The 17,031-nt window shown below is 35.3% G+C and overlaps 1 protein-coding gene across 7 annotated transcripts in view; it reads left to right on the top strand.

The window, feature by feature from the left end:
- The window catches only part of CSMD3 (CUB and Sushi multiple domains 3), a 1,192,082-nt gene that overhangs the window by 629,235 nt on the left and 545,816 nt on the right, over positions 1-17,031 (top strand). For all 7 annotated transcript variants that reach the window (XM_032415697.1, XM_032415696.1, XM_032415695.1 and 4 more), the window contains one exon: positions 14,971-15,083. In XM_032415697.1, the coding sequence (XP_032271588.1) occupies positions 14,971-15,083 (113 nt within the window). The remainder of the gene's footprint in view (positions 1-14,970; positions 15,084-17,031) is intronic.

The raw sequence follows: 17,031 nt of genomic DNA, 5'->3' as shown, positions 1-17,031 counted from the left end.
ACAAAGCATTTAGTTTTTGCAATACAGTAACTTAAAAATAATTTAAGTATGCTATGTTTCTTCACCTTGAGACTTTGGCTCCAAAGAAATACTCATGATGAAGTTATCAGCAATAAAATTATTAAGTAATAGAGAATGCATTGTAATTGGACATCATATGCAATACTGAATTCTCCATATAGTTTTATCAGATGAAAATTCCTAAAATAATGCCAACTTAAGTTGCAAACCGAAATTCGCAATTCAGAGATGTGTTGCTTCTGCCATTTGCTGTCCCATAGTCAATTGCCCATTTATACACTTGTCTCTGTTTCTCATTCATTTTCTCTCCAATGGAATTACTTGGAAGGCATTTTTTCCCCTTTGTGAAACAGCATTTTTTATTCCTGGCAACTTCATGGTGTTATAGTGACAAGTGTCAAAAGATCTCAGAATATGAACTTAGGCAGCTGATAAAAGTTCAGGTAATAGATTTGAACACTCATGCTATCATCTTTTAAAAGCTGTTAAAATAACATTAACTTTCTCCAGATTGTTTTCCATGTGCTTTTTTTCACACTTATGTGTATATTCACCTGATAGTAAAAATGGATGTAATAAATTCTAGAGAACTACCAGTGATGATAAGGCAGTTACTGGCATTGAATTCACCTCCAACCCTCACTTCATCTGCATAAAAAAGGAGAGAACATTGATTAATTAGTCCACCCTTCTTGTAGCATCAAAAGAAGATCGTTAGGCATTTGGTCAAGCATGTGATTCTCTTTGTTTTTCTTGCCTTTTCTCTCACATGCTTTGCTGTTTCCTTATTGAATTCATGGTGACACTGTAAAGATTAATTAGGTGAAAACTTGCAAAACAAAAGATGAGAAAAAAAAGTCTTCTAAGATACCTATGGAAATTTTATGAATATGCACTGATATTGATTGGATGACATTGTATTTGAACAAATAACTTAAGGGTAGAAATGTTGTTTTGGATATCTAAACATGGTTAATTCTCTTACTTTGAAATTCTAATTTCTTCTAAAAAATCAGTGTACTATGCAAAATTTCCTTCTCAGGTATGTGTTAGTATAGACTAGTAATACCCCTCCTTGGGAACTCTCTCTCTCTCTTTTTTTAATTTTAAATACACACCCATACACACACACACACACTTTTGTTAATATAGTTTTTTAATATTTTATTTATTTTAAGAATACTTTAATAAATAATATTAGCTTTTTAGAAAAGATAGCTTTGCTTTGTTTTTTTTTTTTTTTTTTTTTTAAAGATTTTATTTATTTATTTGACAGAGAGAGAGACACAGCGAGAGAGGGAACACAAGCAGGGGGAGTGGGAGAGGGAGAAGCAGGCTTCCCACCAAGCAGGGAGCCCGATGTGGGGCTCGATCCCAGGACCCTGAGATCATGACCTGAGCCGAAGGCAGACGCTTAATGGCTGAGCCACCCAGGCGCCCCAAGCTTTGCTTTGTTATACTTATAGATTATTGTTATTGCTCTCAGCTCATTGGTCCATATGTTTTGACAAGCTACTTTGTCCAAGTTTTTTTTTTTTTTTTTTTTTTTAAACTACTCAGTGATTCACTCTGTTAAAATCTAGGCTCCACTCTTTTTGGTATCAGACCACTACACATGGTATTTTCCTTAAGCAAACTCTTCTACATCCAGGGAATTGTACCTTCCCAAATTTGCTTTTGTACTTTCCTCTCTTAATAATGAAAGAATCTAAATACCAATAAACACCATGGGCTAATGAAAGCAGGGAATATACTAAATATAGCAAGAAGGTAATATATTTAAGAGATTGCTGACCACAGTATAAATAAAAAGTGCTTAGAAAATTGACCAGTGAGAAAAATTCTCCATCCCTTATCTCAGAGCTATTAAAAACAAGGAAAAAAATCTCTTCTTATTGCTCTTTGCTTTGCACTCTCCTTGCCCTCCTCCACTACATGCAAATACTCACTCACTCACTCACTCACTTACGCATGTTTGCCATCATTTTAAGTTCCTTGAGAACAGTGACTATCTTTTACTCATCTTGGGTTTCCCAAAATACCTAACACAGAGCCTGTGTTAACACTGCTAGGTATTTCATGAATTATAGTGCGAGAGGCAAAGTTCCTCTGCACCAAGACGCTTACTGAGACATGTGAACAGAGAAGGTATCTTTGCAAACATTGGCAAGGACATACTGTGATCTGTGGATGCCTTAGTTCACTCGGGCCACTGTCACAACAATACCATAGACATGGTGGTTTATCGACCACAGAAATTTATTTCTCACAGTTCCAAAAGTTGGAAGTCCAAGATCACAGTGGCAGGAGAATCTGTGGTGAGGACTGACCTTCTGATTCTTAGATGGCCATCTTTTTAACATGTCTGCACAAGGCAGAAGGAGCCAGGGATCTCTCCGGGGCCTCTTTTATAAGGGCTGAATTTCACTGATGAGGGCTCAGCTCTCCTGACCTAATTTCTGGTCAAAGTCTCCACCTCTAAATACCCTCACACTGGGAATTAGGTTTCAATTTATGAAGTGGGAGGGGTGGGGCCCATTCATTCTCTAGCAGTGGGAATTTCAACAGCATTCACTGCTATCACATCCAGGGAAAAAAAAATCAAACTGACAGCAGCAACTATTTCGTCCTGTGGACAAGATTTAATGCGTAGTCATGAAAATGACTTGCTGTTGGGCAATAGTAAAGATATGTCCTTGGGACTTTAGAACTATTTAGGCCACAATATGCAAATAGTCTCTGTGACATGTTGATTTCTAGCAACAAATTATTAAATATACAGATAGCTTACTTTTATGGTTCTTCATCATTTCTTCATTGTGATTATAGCTACATCTTTCTATCATGAAAACATTGATGATTTTACTAAAGAAAAAGTCAGTTTGTTATTGTTTGCTTTGGTGTGTGTATTTATTTTTGCATGGATTGAATTGTCTAGAATAAAAAAAGTTTTCTAGTTAGTGTTTCTCTCCTTTTAATCAGGAATATTTGTACTGTGGTAGGTATTTCAAAAGTGGTTGTAAAAAAGAAACCGGAACAAAATATAGAAAGGGTATCTAAATCGCTAGATTTCCTCCCACTAATAGTAAATATGATAAGACTGCACCTTGCTAGAGTGCTAAAAATATAAATGAAGTATGGCACACATAGCTGAATATAAAGATATACGTGCTAAGGTCTTGATCTTCAAATTCTCTTTCCTAAAAACAAATGTTGATACAGAAATCTATCTGTGTATGAAATAAGAACTATGACAGACACCCTCATATACCTTATGCTTTCGAATTAGCCAATAAGAACTTCCGAAACCTAAATCCATGAATGAAATAAGTGCCACAATTACTGACTACTCAGTTACCTAAATGAGCTAACATTTATGTAGTTCTGTCGTTCCGAGTACTCTATGAATTATTATTTTTAAAGCAATATATTATTATTATTCCCATATGTTGATTCACTTTTTTTCTTTTTATTTTTCTCAGGTTTATTGAGATATAACTGACAAATAAAAGTGTTAAGTATTTAAGGTATATACCATGATGATTTGATGATATATGTATATATTGTGAAAGGATTTTCCTCATTGAGTTAGTTCATCCTTCCATCATTTCACATATTTACCTTTTCCTTTTTTCTTTTTTTTTTGATGTGAACATATAAGTTCTATTCTTAGCAAATTTCAGTTATACAAGACAGCAATAGAGCATTATCAATCATAGTCACCATGTTGTACAGTAGATCTCAGAACTTACCTTGTAACTGAAAAATCATACCCTTTTACCAACCTCTGTCTATTTCCCCCACTCCCCAACACCTGCCAACCATATTCTACTTTCTGTTTTTATGAGTTTGACTTTTTTAAAAAAAGACTTCACATGTAAGTGATACCATACAGTATTTGTCTTTCTCTCTCTGGGTTTTTTTCATTTAGCATAATGTCCTCCAGTTTCATTCATGTTGTTGCAAATGACAGGATTGCCTTCTTTTTTAAGGCTGAATACTATTCCATCGTATAATATGCCACATTTTCTTGATTCATTCATCAGCTAGTGGACACAGGTTGTTTCTACAGCTTGGCTGTTGTGGATAATGCTGCAGTGAACATGGGAGTACAGATACCTCTTGGAGATACTGATTGCATTTCCTTTGAATATATACCTGGAAGTGGGATTGCTGGATAGTATGGTAGTTCTGTTTTTAATTTCTTGAAAAACCTTCATACTGTTTCATAGTGACTGTACCAATTTACCTTCCCACCAGGTATACAAGGGTTTCTTTTTCTCCACATCCTCACCAACATGTGTTACTTTTTTGTCTTTTTGATAATAACCATCTGAATGATGTGAGGCATCACCACTTTCTGATGTCACCCAACTGGTGATATTTCAAGGTTTCAGGGTTGTTCTTTTTTTTTTTTTTTTTTAAATCTAATATTTTGCAGCCATCATCATGTGTAGTGAATTTCATGTATCCAAAATTAACATATAAATCACCCTTGATAGTACTATACTAGAAGAATTAATGTTAAATATATTTCCATAAAAAGCAAATGTTACATATTTGTATGATATAAAAAGATATATTGGAATGTAGGAATATAGCTGTTATCTCTAATGGATGCACACATATGCCTAGAGTGATTATAAAGAAAATCAAGCATTGAGCCTAATAGAAATTTTATAGATTCCATCCTATATTTTATATTGTATTTGAGTGCTTCAGAAAGATTTCTGAGTGCACTTATTTAGGGAGTTTACTCTTTTATTCTAGCACAAAGGGCAAACTAGGAAGATTAGAATGTGTTAACTCTGGGGTTATTCAGCCTGTTAACAAACATGTATTAGAGAAGTTTTTTTTTTTTTTTAAGTTTATAGATAATAGGTTCAAAAAGGCGTATTAAAAACACACTAACACCAGGGTGCTTTTGTGGCTCAGTCAGTTAAGCATCCAAATCTTGATTTCACCTAGGGTCATGATCTCAGGGTCGTGAGGTCAAGCCCTGCATTGGGCTCTGCGCTGAGCATGGATCCTGCTTAAGATTCTCTCTCTCCTTTCCCCTCTGCCCATTCCCCCTCATGCTCTCTCTCTAAAAAAAACCCAAAAGCCAAAAAACAAACAAACAAAAAAAACATACTAAAACCATTTGAATACTCATTTGAGAATGATGTAAGACTCCCTCCTCCATGGCAAAAAAAGCACCCTTTATTGTCAAAGAGTGTGAGCTGAATAGAAAGTTGTCCAAAGTAGGTGAATCCTAGAGTTTGAGTCTAAACTAAAGTGCTTGAGAGGCTGTCGGGAGGAATTAGCCATTGAGGCTGCATGCAAAGAGCATAGTTTCAAGTGAGATATCAGTGTTAAGAAAATATAATTAAAAATAAAATCACCTACCAACAAAGTGAATCCTCTTCACTATATGTAGAAAAGAATGAATCAGTTTTACTATTAAGGATTAAACCAGACTGTGACACACATTATAGGCAATCTGTTAAAGAGATTGCAAAAAGAGAAAAATAATCTCACCCATTTGTATAACCATTACATACATGTTAATTATCCTTATCAAAAGTAAAACAAAATGAACTCCTTTCCTTATGATAAGCTGGAAGTTACATCCTGGAGCAAAGCACCTAGGCTTTAACTCTCACGCACAGAAGCAGGGTGAAGGGGCGCCATCTTTCTTCATGTTCACATTTTGAAGAGATGGCTCCAAGGCCTTCATGAAAGACATTCTTGGTGTGCAAAACTGGAAGAGGTTTGTTTAGTTTTCAAAACATTTAAATAAGCCTGAAAAACACAGAGAAAGCAAGCATTTATAATTCTAAGTTTTCTAAAGGAAATGATAAAAAGAAATGGAAAAGTAGGAAAGTTTTCTTTCCCTTTTGGAACCAAGGACAGTTTGAAAATTTTTTTTAATTTGTATTTGCACTTATAATTTTTCTTTTTGTGACTACTTTATAATAAAACTACAATTTTATAATCATCTCTATTGCTGTTTCTACTTTCCTCTGGGCAGTTTGCAGTCATCTAAATATACAGCAAATTCACAGTAAAATACAAAGCAAAGCAATTATCAGGAATACAATAGGATGAATTTAAAATTTCAGTACAATATTAGCCTTGGAGGAATAACTTTTAAATATGTTGTACCAATGGTGAATGGGTAAAGCAAATTCTTGAATAGCAATGGCCAAATATTCTCTTTCATCATACATTAGTTTTACAAATTGCTATGTTGTCTATGTTGCTTACACTTTCAAATGATTCACTGTCTATTGTATTATTTTATAGCTCCTTACGAATCTTACCAATCCAAGCCTAAGAAGTAGCTTCATCCTGGAGCCTGAATCTAATTTTTCAGTAAGAGTTTATTTCTTGAGAGTCCCAGTAAATTTCCCCTAAGTTCTCATCAATTACATGAGCAACATTATATTTACAAGATAATCTAGGCTCTTCGGTAATTATTCCATCTTCCCAAATAATTTTCCCTAGATGGAAACACAAAGATACTCAGTACCATTATCTGGTACTATTATGAAGCACCTGTTGAAGGGTACATATTGGACTTCCAGTGTTTAATAATACATGACTCTAATTATTTTAAGTCTTGGGGACAAACCCAACCTAAGGGGCATGTTTTGCGTGGGTCAAAATCAATATTTATATTATTATAACAGTAAATTAAATCTCTGTGGGTAACAGATATTCACTTTTATTTATCTACACTTGGACTGGAGAGAACTTGTTATTTCAAAGTTAATCAAGGCATTAAACCTGTCTTCTGCAGCTTAGTCTGTAAAAACCAGATTTCTGTTTGTCTTCTAATTAAACGCTTTTCATTTTGCAGCATCCTACCAAACAAGTTAACAAAACTGTATTTTTATGTCAAAATTAGAAAGTGAGTATCAGGATGGGTATTAGTTACTTTACTCTGGTATTATTAAAAATTAGTAAGAAGATAATCTCACTTTTTGCTCTGCCAATAATTAGATGGCTGGACTGAGAAGTCCAGATCATGTGTCTACTGGTGTAAGAGAAAAATTATGCTAGACTAGTTAAACAGTTAGGGAAGACTTTATTCAAGACTATTGACTTCTACTGCAATAGAGCCCAAGACTATTGAAATAGGAGTCAGTACCATTACAATAAGGAAGAGGAATTAAACTCAACTCTACTGAAATAAAAGGTGGGGTGGGTTTTACAAGCTGGGATAAACTAGAGGGAAAGTACTGGAGAACAGTAGGTGGGAGATTAGTCAATGTGAATAGGTCACCTATGTCTGCTAATAGATGCTGATCAAAGTTGAGCAGACAGAAAGATCAGAGTGCTAACTCGTTTCATGATTATATTTCAGAGGGATGGCTCCCACTCCTTGAGAAACACATTCTTGGGTTGTAGAAAACTTGCTTCTTGAAGTGTAGAGAAAGATGTACAGTTCCAAGTTTTCTAAAGTAAAGGCTCTAAAAAAAAAAAAAAGTAGAATAGGACCCTGTAGTCAGGAAGAAAACACTCCTAAAGTTTAGTTAAGCTCAGGGGAACATTAGGCTGTCTTGGCCACTGGGAATACAATTTTGAGATGTCTGGGAATAGTGATTGTGGGACATATTACTGGGAGTACAGAAAGAAAAATATAGTTTAACAAATAGCATGTTTTTTTTTTCCATAATAAAATGTGATTTTTAAAAGATATTGAAATAACACCACTGTGAATAATACAGTAAGGTAGTCCATGAAAATCATACATTAGCTAGAATACCTTTTTTCAGTTGAGTTCAGTGCCATCATCAGTTGCTCTAGAAAATTTAATTTTCAAGTCCTTTGTGAGAACCACCGCCTAGCCCTTCACATGCTGCTGGCTTCACTTGGCAAGCCTGGGTCTCCCTTGGTTTTCTTTTTTCACTTTGATAGTTGTATGGGTGATCAGCAGCATTTGAAAGAGTCCCTCCAGCACGGGAAGAGCCTATCTTTCCTCCACAACAGTTTTAGGTAGACAGAATCTCCTGGTCAATAGAGGTAGCAGACTTGTTCTGGTGGTTATTTCAAGGTCCTTTACCTTATAACTTTATGTCTCAGGACTTCTGGGGAAGAAAGAAGCCCTTTGAAGTATTGAACATGTTTATGAGAGCATTCAGTTAAATTGGGTACAGGACATGATCTCTGACCCAAATTCATAAGCCTGACAAATATAAGTTCAAAGGGAAAAATATTATGCTTGCTTGCAGAGGTTGCTCTAATTTTTCACAAAGCTAGCAGTAAAGTTCTAGGCCATTTTAATCTAGTATATTGGTGAATTTTAGCAAATGCATTTGATTGATCTTACAGGAATCTGTAAATATTTGCATCATACTGGATGGCAGTAGAAATCAGATAACTTCCTCTCTCTGATTCATTATGCTCTAGTATTCCCAAAGTGGAAAATGTTTGTATGAAGAGAGACTTTACCACTACTTGAGCATTGGCATCTGAAGAGAGAAACAACTTATTCAGACCATCCAGATATCATAATACCATAACTAGACAAAATCTCTTACATTCCACAGGAAATAATTCCTAGAAATCCAAATGCCACCAAAATTCTAGAGAAGTTGGTTGGGGAAAACTGCCTACACAGACCTTGGGAGTGGCATGTAAAGAATTCTGCTGGCAAACTTTTCATCTCTTTAATATGTTGTGAATAACTTCATCTTTTAGGTATATGTGGTAAGAGTCTAGCGCCTTTAAAAATCCCTCTTTTACTTAGGTGATTATATTGATGACACAACATTGCTAACCAAGAAATAAGGACTGTGGCCTAAGAATGTTTTTGTTAGATAATTCCTAGAGTTCAGTCAAATTACTTTTAGCTCCTTTTCTAATCCATTTGTACATTTTTTGTGTGTGAAGCATATTTTGGAAATTAATAAAAATTGCTTGTTTTATTGAATGCGAGGCTTCTAAGTTTGAAATCCGCCACATTTAGCAGTGGCTTTTAAAGCTCTGTCAGCAAAATCATTGCCCTCAGAAGCTTTCATTTCTGCCTGTGTGAGCTCTACAAGACGTTACTGATCTGAGCAGACAGTTGCACAGCCTTTAACAAGTCAGCTATCAATTTTCCATGAGATACTTTATTTCCCCTCAAAGTATAGAATTTTCTGTTTTTTTTTCCCCCAAATTTGTTCTGTTGCATGACAGACAACAAACACATATTATATGGGGGTGCAGTTCTTGTGATTGCTATTGATGAGGCTGCTTGTGCTAACCTTAGTTCTAGGCAAAATAGAAGCTTCCAAAGTTTCGTAAGAAGTCAGCGTACCATGCAAAGCCTTACATTGGCCACTTTTATCCTGAGTACGTGACCCATCTGCAAATATTATGAACAAGAATATAAGACAAACCAAGTCAGGGCCTAGTGTCTTCTTCTATTACCATTGAACAGTGGTGATCATCTAATTGATTAGGATCTGGTAAAAACAAAACAAAACAGAAACAAAAATCAGGATCTAAGAGATTGCATTTCCTAACAGTATTTTTTTTTTTTTTAATGACCATTTATAACTAGTCTGATGGCATACCCACAGATTTGGAACCTTACTTGTGAGATAGCTCTCACAGCACATAGGACATGGGAGTAAGTCAAGTGACTCAATCTAAGGACCTGAGCCTTTTTAAAAGGTCTGTCTGCCGCTACCGCAGAGTCCCAGTATCCCCAGTGCCCTGGCCTCCAGAAGCACTGAGAAATACATTATTAAAGTGTGGTCTAATCCCTGCTTTTGAGTTAAAACTCCAAAAGTGGTGCCCTTATTTTCATGACAACACAACTAGAAAGGCTTTTCAAAATTCAGAATCCCCCAGAGCTGAGACGATGCCAAGCAATCATCACACAATTGCTCTCTCAGAGGTTTTGCCCACTCTGCAAAGGTTTGAATCCATTGTCTACAATACCCTGCTAGTCCCCCAAATTGGCTAAGTTGTTTTTATTTAATAAGGTATTTCATTTGCAAAATGGGCTGACTCCGATATTGTATCCTTTTGGGGCCTTCCCCATCCACAGATACCCTGAATATTTTACCTTAGGCAGTAGTGCAGTTTATCTCGTGAGGCCTTGTGTCCTTGTGAACGGAGGGAATTGTAACAAAGGCAAAGCATCAGCTCTGCTTGGCTTTTTAGTTTCTGATTCTACCAGCAAACCATCCATATATTGAATACCTATGGATCCTTCTGGTGGGAGAGCTTTCTCTAAGTTTTCCTATAAATGACTGGAGAAATAGTAGGAGAGTACTGAAATCCTCGAGGTATCTTTTTTTTTTTTTTTTGCCATTAATATTGGACTCCTTCATAAGTAAAAGTAAACAAGATTTAGACTTGTCCATGAGGGGAACTAGGAAAAACAACAACAACAATAACAACAACCAGAAATAGATAGATTGGAGAAAAACCTTGCAGAGGATGGTACCAAAGTTATTAATAGTTCTGGTGTTAGGAACTACAGGCATTAATGGAACAATTTTATTTCCTAAAAATCTTGTACAAAGGTCAACCATCTTTATCATATTTACTTTACTTCTTTACTGGGAATTTGGCAGTATTAATATTACAGGGTGAGTGCCCTTTCTTTTATAATTATCCTTTGTTTTTCTAATTTTTTTACAACTGTTTTTTTCCTTCTAATTGAGCCCTCAACAAAGGGTATTGTTCGACATATGACTTACGCTTCTGATAAGTGATTTCTATTGGTTCTACATCTCAGATTAAACCAGTGTTGTTATTCCTTGGGCCCAAAGTAATACATTGATTTGTTTCTGTTCAGGGTAGTTTTCCAGCATGGTATAAGCCTGCTATTCCCTGCTATATCCCTTTTCTTTCAGAAGGCACACAGTAACCAAACCAGATGCTTTTTCCAAGGGCAATTCACAGACACTCCAAATGGAATATACAATATGGTAGTCTTAATTTGCACAAGATATCTCTCCCCAATAGGCTTACAGGACAATCGGGAGAAATTAAGAAAATGTGTTCCTCAGTCACAGGATCTATTCAGGTTGGAACCACAGAAGGAAAGAAAGAAGCATAAAGCTGATTCAAACTACCAATGACCTCTATTGATCTATCACCAGATGGAGAATGAGGAATTTCTGGGGAAATTTCAGAATAAGTAACACTACTATCTACCAGAAAAAGCAATGATATGTTAGCCGAAGGGAAAGTTATTGAAACATACATTTCACCAGTTCCTACCACTGAGATTTCCTCAGTCTGTCAATTTTAAACCATTTTGCCAGGTATTTCTTAGCCTTCTGGACATTCCTGATTCCTATTTCTGCAATTTCTACATCCTTTGGAGTCTTTTTTTTTTTTTCCAATTCCTCTTCCAGTATTGCAGCCTCTTGCAATAATAAAATACTGTTTTCTCTTCAGTTCCCTTCACAGATTGGTCACCACTATAGAGATTATTTCCTTTAGTAAATAGTCTTAACTGAACAGTTAACCTGCAGTTTTTAACTTCTTATTTTCTTCTTCATATTTGTTCAGATTGTCCCCAAACCAAGTAATTACTGCTAAGACTTGAGTAATAGTCATCCTTGCCATTCTACTCCCTTTTCCTTAATTTCAGCTTGGATAACCAACAAGAGAAGCCAAGGCAAAGATGGATAGAATAGAACCAAGGGATGATTTTGATCTGCCCCTGCATCCATGCTTCTAAATGCTGAAAAAGTATCAACAAACTGTTGATGGAAAATAATAGGGGATTCACCTGTCTTCTGTTTGTAATAACACTGTGGTTTCTCCCAGGTCACCTTTAGAGGAAAGGCTGTGAGCAGTCTCTTTCAGTGGGTCTTCCAAACCCTTAGTTCTTCCACAGTTGTGGAGGATGGTGGCTAATCTTTGGTGTGCTGGGTCATCTTCTGGTCCCCCAAATGCTTGCTCCATCAAATGAGCAAAATCTGTTGGCTGCAGAATTCCACACTGTAGCTAGTACACATCCCCAAGTGTGGGGCTATAAATTTAAAGAATAAAGAGACAGGAGAGGCAGAAGGAGCGGAGACAGCAGGACAAAGGAAGACAGGCCTCTGTGAAAGAGAAAGTCCCTTGAATTCTCACATGTTTTCTTCCATTCTTCCCAGTCTTTTCTCTATCTAAATCATTTTTAACTTTCCTCTTAGAATGATATCCATCCAATAAATACAAGTATTTAATTTGCTTGGAATTAGGCCCTCCTAGAACGTGCAAAAAAAACCCAAAAGAGTAGATTCTCCTGTGTATTCCTAATATAATAGAGAGATATTACCTGTTTAAGAGAAAGAACTGCAGGCTTCCCATATTTTTCACCATCAAACCTAATCATGATCTTGATGGGATTTTAGAGCCCATTTACCCTGGCTTACTAAGTAATAAAATCTTGAATTTGAGAGAGTGGTTCATCCAGATAGTATTTCAAAAAAGCAGAGTCCTAGAAGAAAGACTTTATAATCCAGGGTCTCTTATTAGATTGTTTGTGACCACAAGACTTTTAGCCGGTCCATTTAATTCAAGAATTACCATTTGTATCCTATTCTCATCACCAAATTGTTGGGGAAATATAATTAAAAATAGAATCACCTGTCAACCTAGTTAATTCTCTCCACAAAATGTAAGAAAGAATAAAACAGTTTTAATATTGAATAAGCATTAAAACAGACTATGATGTGTATCATAGGCTACCCACCAAGGAGATTGCAAAGAAATAAATCTCACCCTTTTGTACAGTCAGGCAGATACAGTCCATTACATGCATTTTAATTGCCCTTATCCAGAAATATTTTAAATAAAACTCCTATCTTTATGATGAGCAGGAAGTTACATCATGGATCTATATGCCTAGGCTTAAATTCCCACAAAAACAGGGGGACAAGACAACATCCTCCTTGATGTTCACATTTCAAAGAAATGTCACCCAGGCCTCTAAGAAAGACATTCACGGGATGCAACATTGGCAAGAAGCTTATTTAACTTAAAAGATTTTTATATAATTGAAATAAACAGATGTCATTTATAATTTCAAGTTTTCTAAAGGAAATGCTAAAGAGAAGGGGGTTTTCTCTTCCCCTTGTGGCATCAGGGAAAATTTTAATTTAATTATCATTCTTTTTCAGACTTGTATTTACCCTTACACCAGCCAAGAATGTGGAATCAAGTTAGCGAGGGAACAATTTAGCCTGTATGTGTTAGCTGTTCTTTATGAACCAATGACAGTATAATGCTAGAGGTTTAGGGTGGTAAAAGTTCAGGACTGAAAAGGAAAAAAGAGAACATAAGAAGGAGCAATTATGCAATCCTCTCCTGAAAACACTAACTTTTAATAGTTACTGTGAGGCAGATCGTTGGCATATTTGATATGGTGTATCTGATGTACAGCTGTAGTACTAAGCTCTCATGCCCACTTCATAATGAAATCATTTTGCTTTCTGTCATGTCTCTGAGCTTGAGCTCTCACTCTTGCCCATAAACCTGTCTCGCTGCTATAGCTCAAAAGAGTAGTACTTATGAACTCACCAATTTGAAAATTGAAAGTTCATACGCCACAAAGTTTCACTGAAAGATCTTTCCAAATGATAGGGGTGTGTGTGTGTGTGTGTGTGTGTGTGTGTGTGTGTACCCACAGATATGTATACATAGGACAAATATACACCTATATTGCAAAGGAGAATGTATGTACGTATATCTTTTATATTATAATAATTTTAAATTTGATTTGGCAGGAAGACAATGAATATACTTTAAAATTCCATAATATAGTATTTTATATTTCACGGTGTTCCTCAGTATCACATATAATCCCATAATTAGCTCATAATATTTAACTGGGTTTATTTGCAATAGATTCCCATAAATTCTGTCACACTGGACACTGGTGACACAGCTATATTTAACGCAGTCTGCTAATGATATTTTACCCTTTTGGTGGCTGGATAATGAGCAAAGCATTCTGCTGCCGGGTCACTTCGAGGATACGGGCATCGGTGCTGCCCTCTGCTGGTTTAATTGTAGTGTAGCCTCCATCCAAAAACCTGCTCTCTTAAGGTGCCCATTTTATTACAGAGGGAAACTTTATACCTTCTCTCTTCACGTAATTTCCCAGCAATCCTCATGGTTTTAGCAATAAATTACATAAACACTTAGGAATTCCCCCTTTTAAAAACCTATCTTTTTAGTATATAATAATCACTGCTGAGTCCATTTTTTCCCTCTTCCTATTCTTGACACTTTTCCCCCCAAGGTCTTATTTACTCATTTGCTTTCCTCCTTTTTATGACCCTCGGCTTTGGTTCAAGTATGTGACTCTAACATAATTAATGACAGAGGAAACATGAGGTAATTTCCCTTTTTACTGTTATAAAATTGAGCGTTACTGAATGAGATTATTAATGCATAGATTCAGTGATGCTACATCAAACTAGCAGCATGTTCTTTAAGATAAAACTATTTGCAGTAAAAAAAAAAAAATACATGACATATGTAGTCTGATATCAGTACTGCAAGGGGATATACTATATTCCTTGCCATTTTATTGTTTTGCACAGTGCTTAAATATTTTTCACAATATTTCTTTAGAACAAAGTTCTGTAAAACTTGAAAGGTTAAATGAAGAGCATTCCTGGTGTTTAAAAAAATTAAAGATATTTTAGATCCTCTTTTTCTTTTCAGTTCAAAAAGAAGTATAAGATTCTCTGATAGTCTAAAATTTAGTATCTTGCCTGAGGGTTATGAAAGATCTAACCTAGTTAAACACACGAAATGGTACTTACTTAGAATAAATCTTGATCACTAAATTGTGCTGTTTGTTCTATTACATCAATGCATGGTCTTGCAAGTTTATCTGACAGTTGTTTTTTTTTCTAGCCAAGAAAGTATTGAGAAACAGTTCTGTCTCATAATTTGCACTCAGAGAGTGTTTTAATAACCCATTTCTCTCTTCTCCGTCCATCTCTTTTTCAGGCTGACGGGAAGCTTTGTGCCAGACCTGATAGTGAGTGTGAGTAGCCGAATGTGGCTGCACCTTCAAACAGATGAAAGTGTCGGATCTGTTGGCTTCAAGGTTAACTACAAAGGTAATGATGAATTGCTACTATGGGAAATATGTTATCTTAATACCACCAGAGAATACTTTTAAATTCAAGTTTAATTGCATCTATGAAATAAAAGTTTCCCAAAACACAAGCAAGAATATATTCTAGCAAAATACTTCTCTTTTTAAATTAACTATAAATGTTGATTTCACTCTTCTTTGAATAAACATAGACCTACCCTTTTTTTCCCCCTTACACTGTGTCTATTTTGCACTCCTCATCTCTTCCCCAGTCCACTGTACTATCCCTATGTATTAGTCACTCTGGACTCGTAGCCTTTCCCAGAATAGACAATGTAATTTTATATACTTTATACAATTTGCCTGGCAAAAATAATATACTAATTATTTAATACTTAAAGTAAAGGACTTAATTCCTCCAAGAATCCAGGGTACCATTTTTTGAGGGGGTTGGAGGGATCTATCAGTTATTCTCTCAGATCAAATACATGGTTTTGGTGTTTAAATTATCAATTCCTATGTAAGTCATAGACCACAGATGTGCGAAATTGCTACTGCCCACCCAGTGTTGGTAGTGATGCAGACTGATGTTTAATTACCTGTGCACAACAAAATCTTTTGTTTTAGTTCCATTTATAAGAGATAGAGGCAAGTGTTATAAAATCATAAATATCCTTGACATATGATGAACCGTGATTAAACTCAAATAGAGACAATGGATATATACACAGTGTACATATATATGAAAATGTACACTATATATATATGAATATATACACACTGTATATATATGCATATAGAATTCTGACTGAAAAAAATAGTAAATGTTAATAAATTCAACTGAAATCTATACCTTAAGAAATGAAAATGTATAAGAAACCATCAGAACACTATGTGGCTTGATTTTATTATTTCTGTTGTGGTAAAACTCATTATTCTCTATCTTCTCAATTTCAACAATAGCTGTGTAAAATTCTCTTACTTGCATAATAATAATTTTTAATCAGTTCCCTTTTCCAAACATTGGCTTGCCATGCCTTTGTATCTGGACACATGGAACTGAATGCATGGTTTTGTCAGGGAGACAGAACACAGGTATCCTGTGCTTTTAACTTGTGACTAAATTTGGTGCTATATTAATTTGAATAGTTCAGGAAATCTGTATAAATGTCAGTTAAAAAAATAAAAAGGTTACCCTGATTATAATTTTAAATATGCCCTCCTCCATTTAAAAACCCACATCTATCCTCAGTAAATAAAACAAAATTACAACATTTAAAGAATAGTCAGCTTTTGTTGAAAGTATCTATGTTTTGATGTTTTCATTTAAAAAAAAAATTTTCCACTCTAAATGGCCAAAGGAAACTGTCATCCTTATATTCCTCTTGGTTTTATTATTTTCTTCATAATAAGATGAAGATTACCTGTCAGAGAAGGTGAAGATTACCTGTCAGAGAACCTACAGTTGTTTAAACCTTAGAAACTGTATTAATCATTAATGATAATGCTTCAACAAAGAACACAGTTATAATAAAGCTCATGGACATATCACAGCAGTAGGGGAGTTCTATTGATATTCACAAAGCTCTCCACTCTGCTGCAGTTCAAGAGCTGAAGTACATGGTAAAGTAGCACAATTAAACATTATTTTGTTTTCTTTCTGCTCAGTTTTCAACTAATAATTAAAAAAAAAAAAAAATCCTAAGGATCTGCTATGTGCTGGCTTCTGAATGAATTGTTGAATTTAGAAAGAAGAGCCAGGTATTATCTCTCAGGGAAATCATGATATAGTGACAGAGAAAAACATACCCAACTATTCAAGCACAAATATCTACAGAGATGAGATAGTTGAAACCAACATAGGAGATTCTTAGTGAATAATGCCCTTATTCTTCTCCCTCCCTTCAATCTATTCTAATCCAAGGTCCACACTGTGAATGGTGCTCTCTAGCAACAGAGAAATTTCATAT

Source organism: Phoca vitulina, unplaced genomic scaffold, assembly GCF_004348235.1.
Source record: "Phoca vitulina isolate PV1807 unplaced genomic scaffold, GSC_HSeal_1.0 scaffold18, whole genome shotgun sequence".
Classification (NCBI taxonomy): Eukaryota; Metazoa; Chordata; class Mammalia; order Carnivora; family Phocidae; genus Phoca; species Phoca vitulina.
Note: the sequence above shows the minus strand (reverse complement) of the source record. Positions and strands in the feature narration are given on the sequence as shown.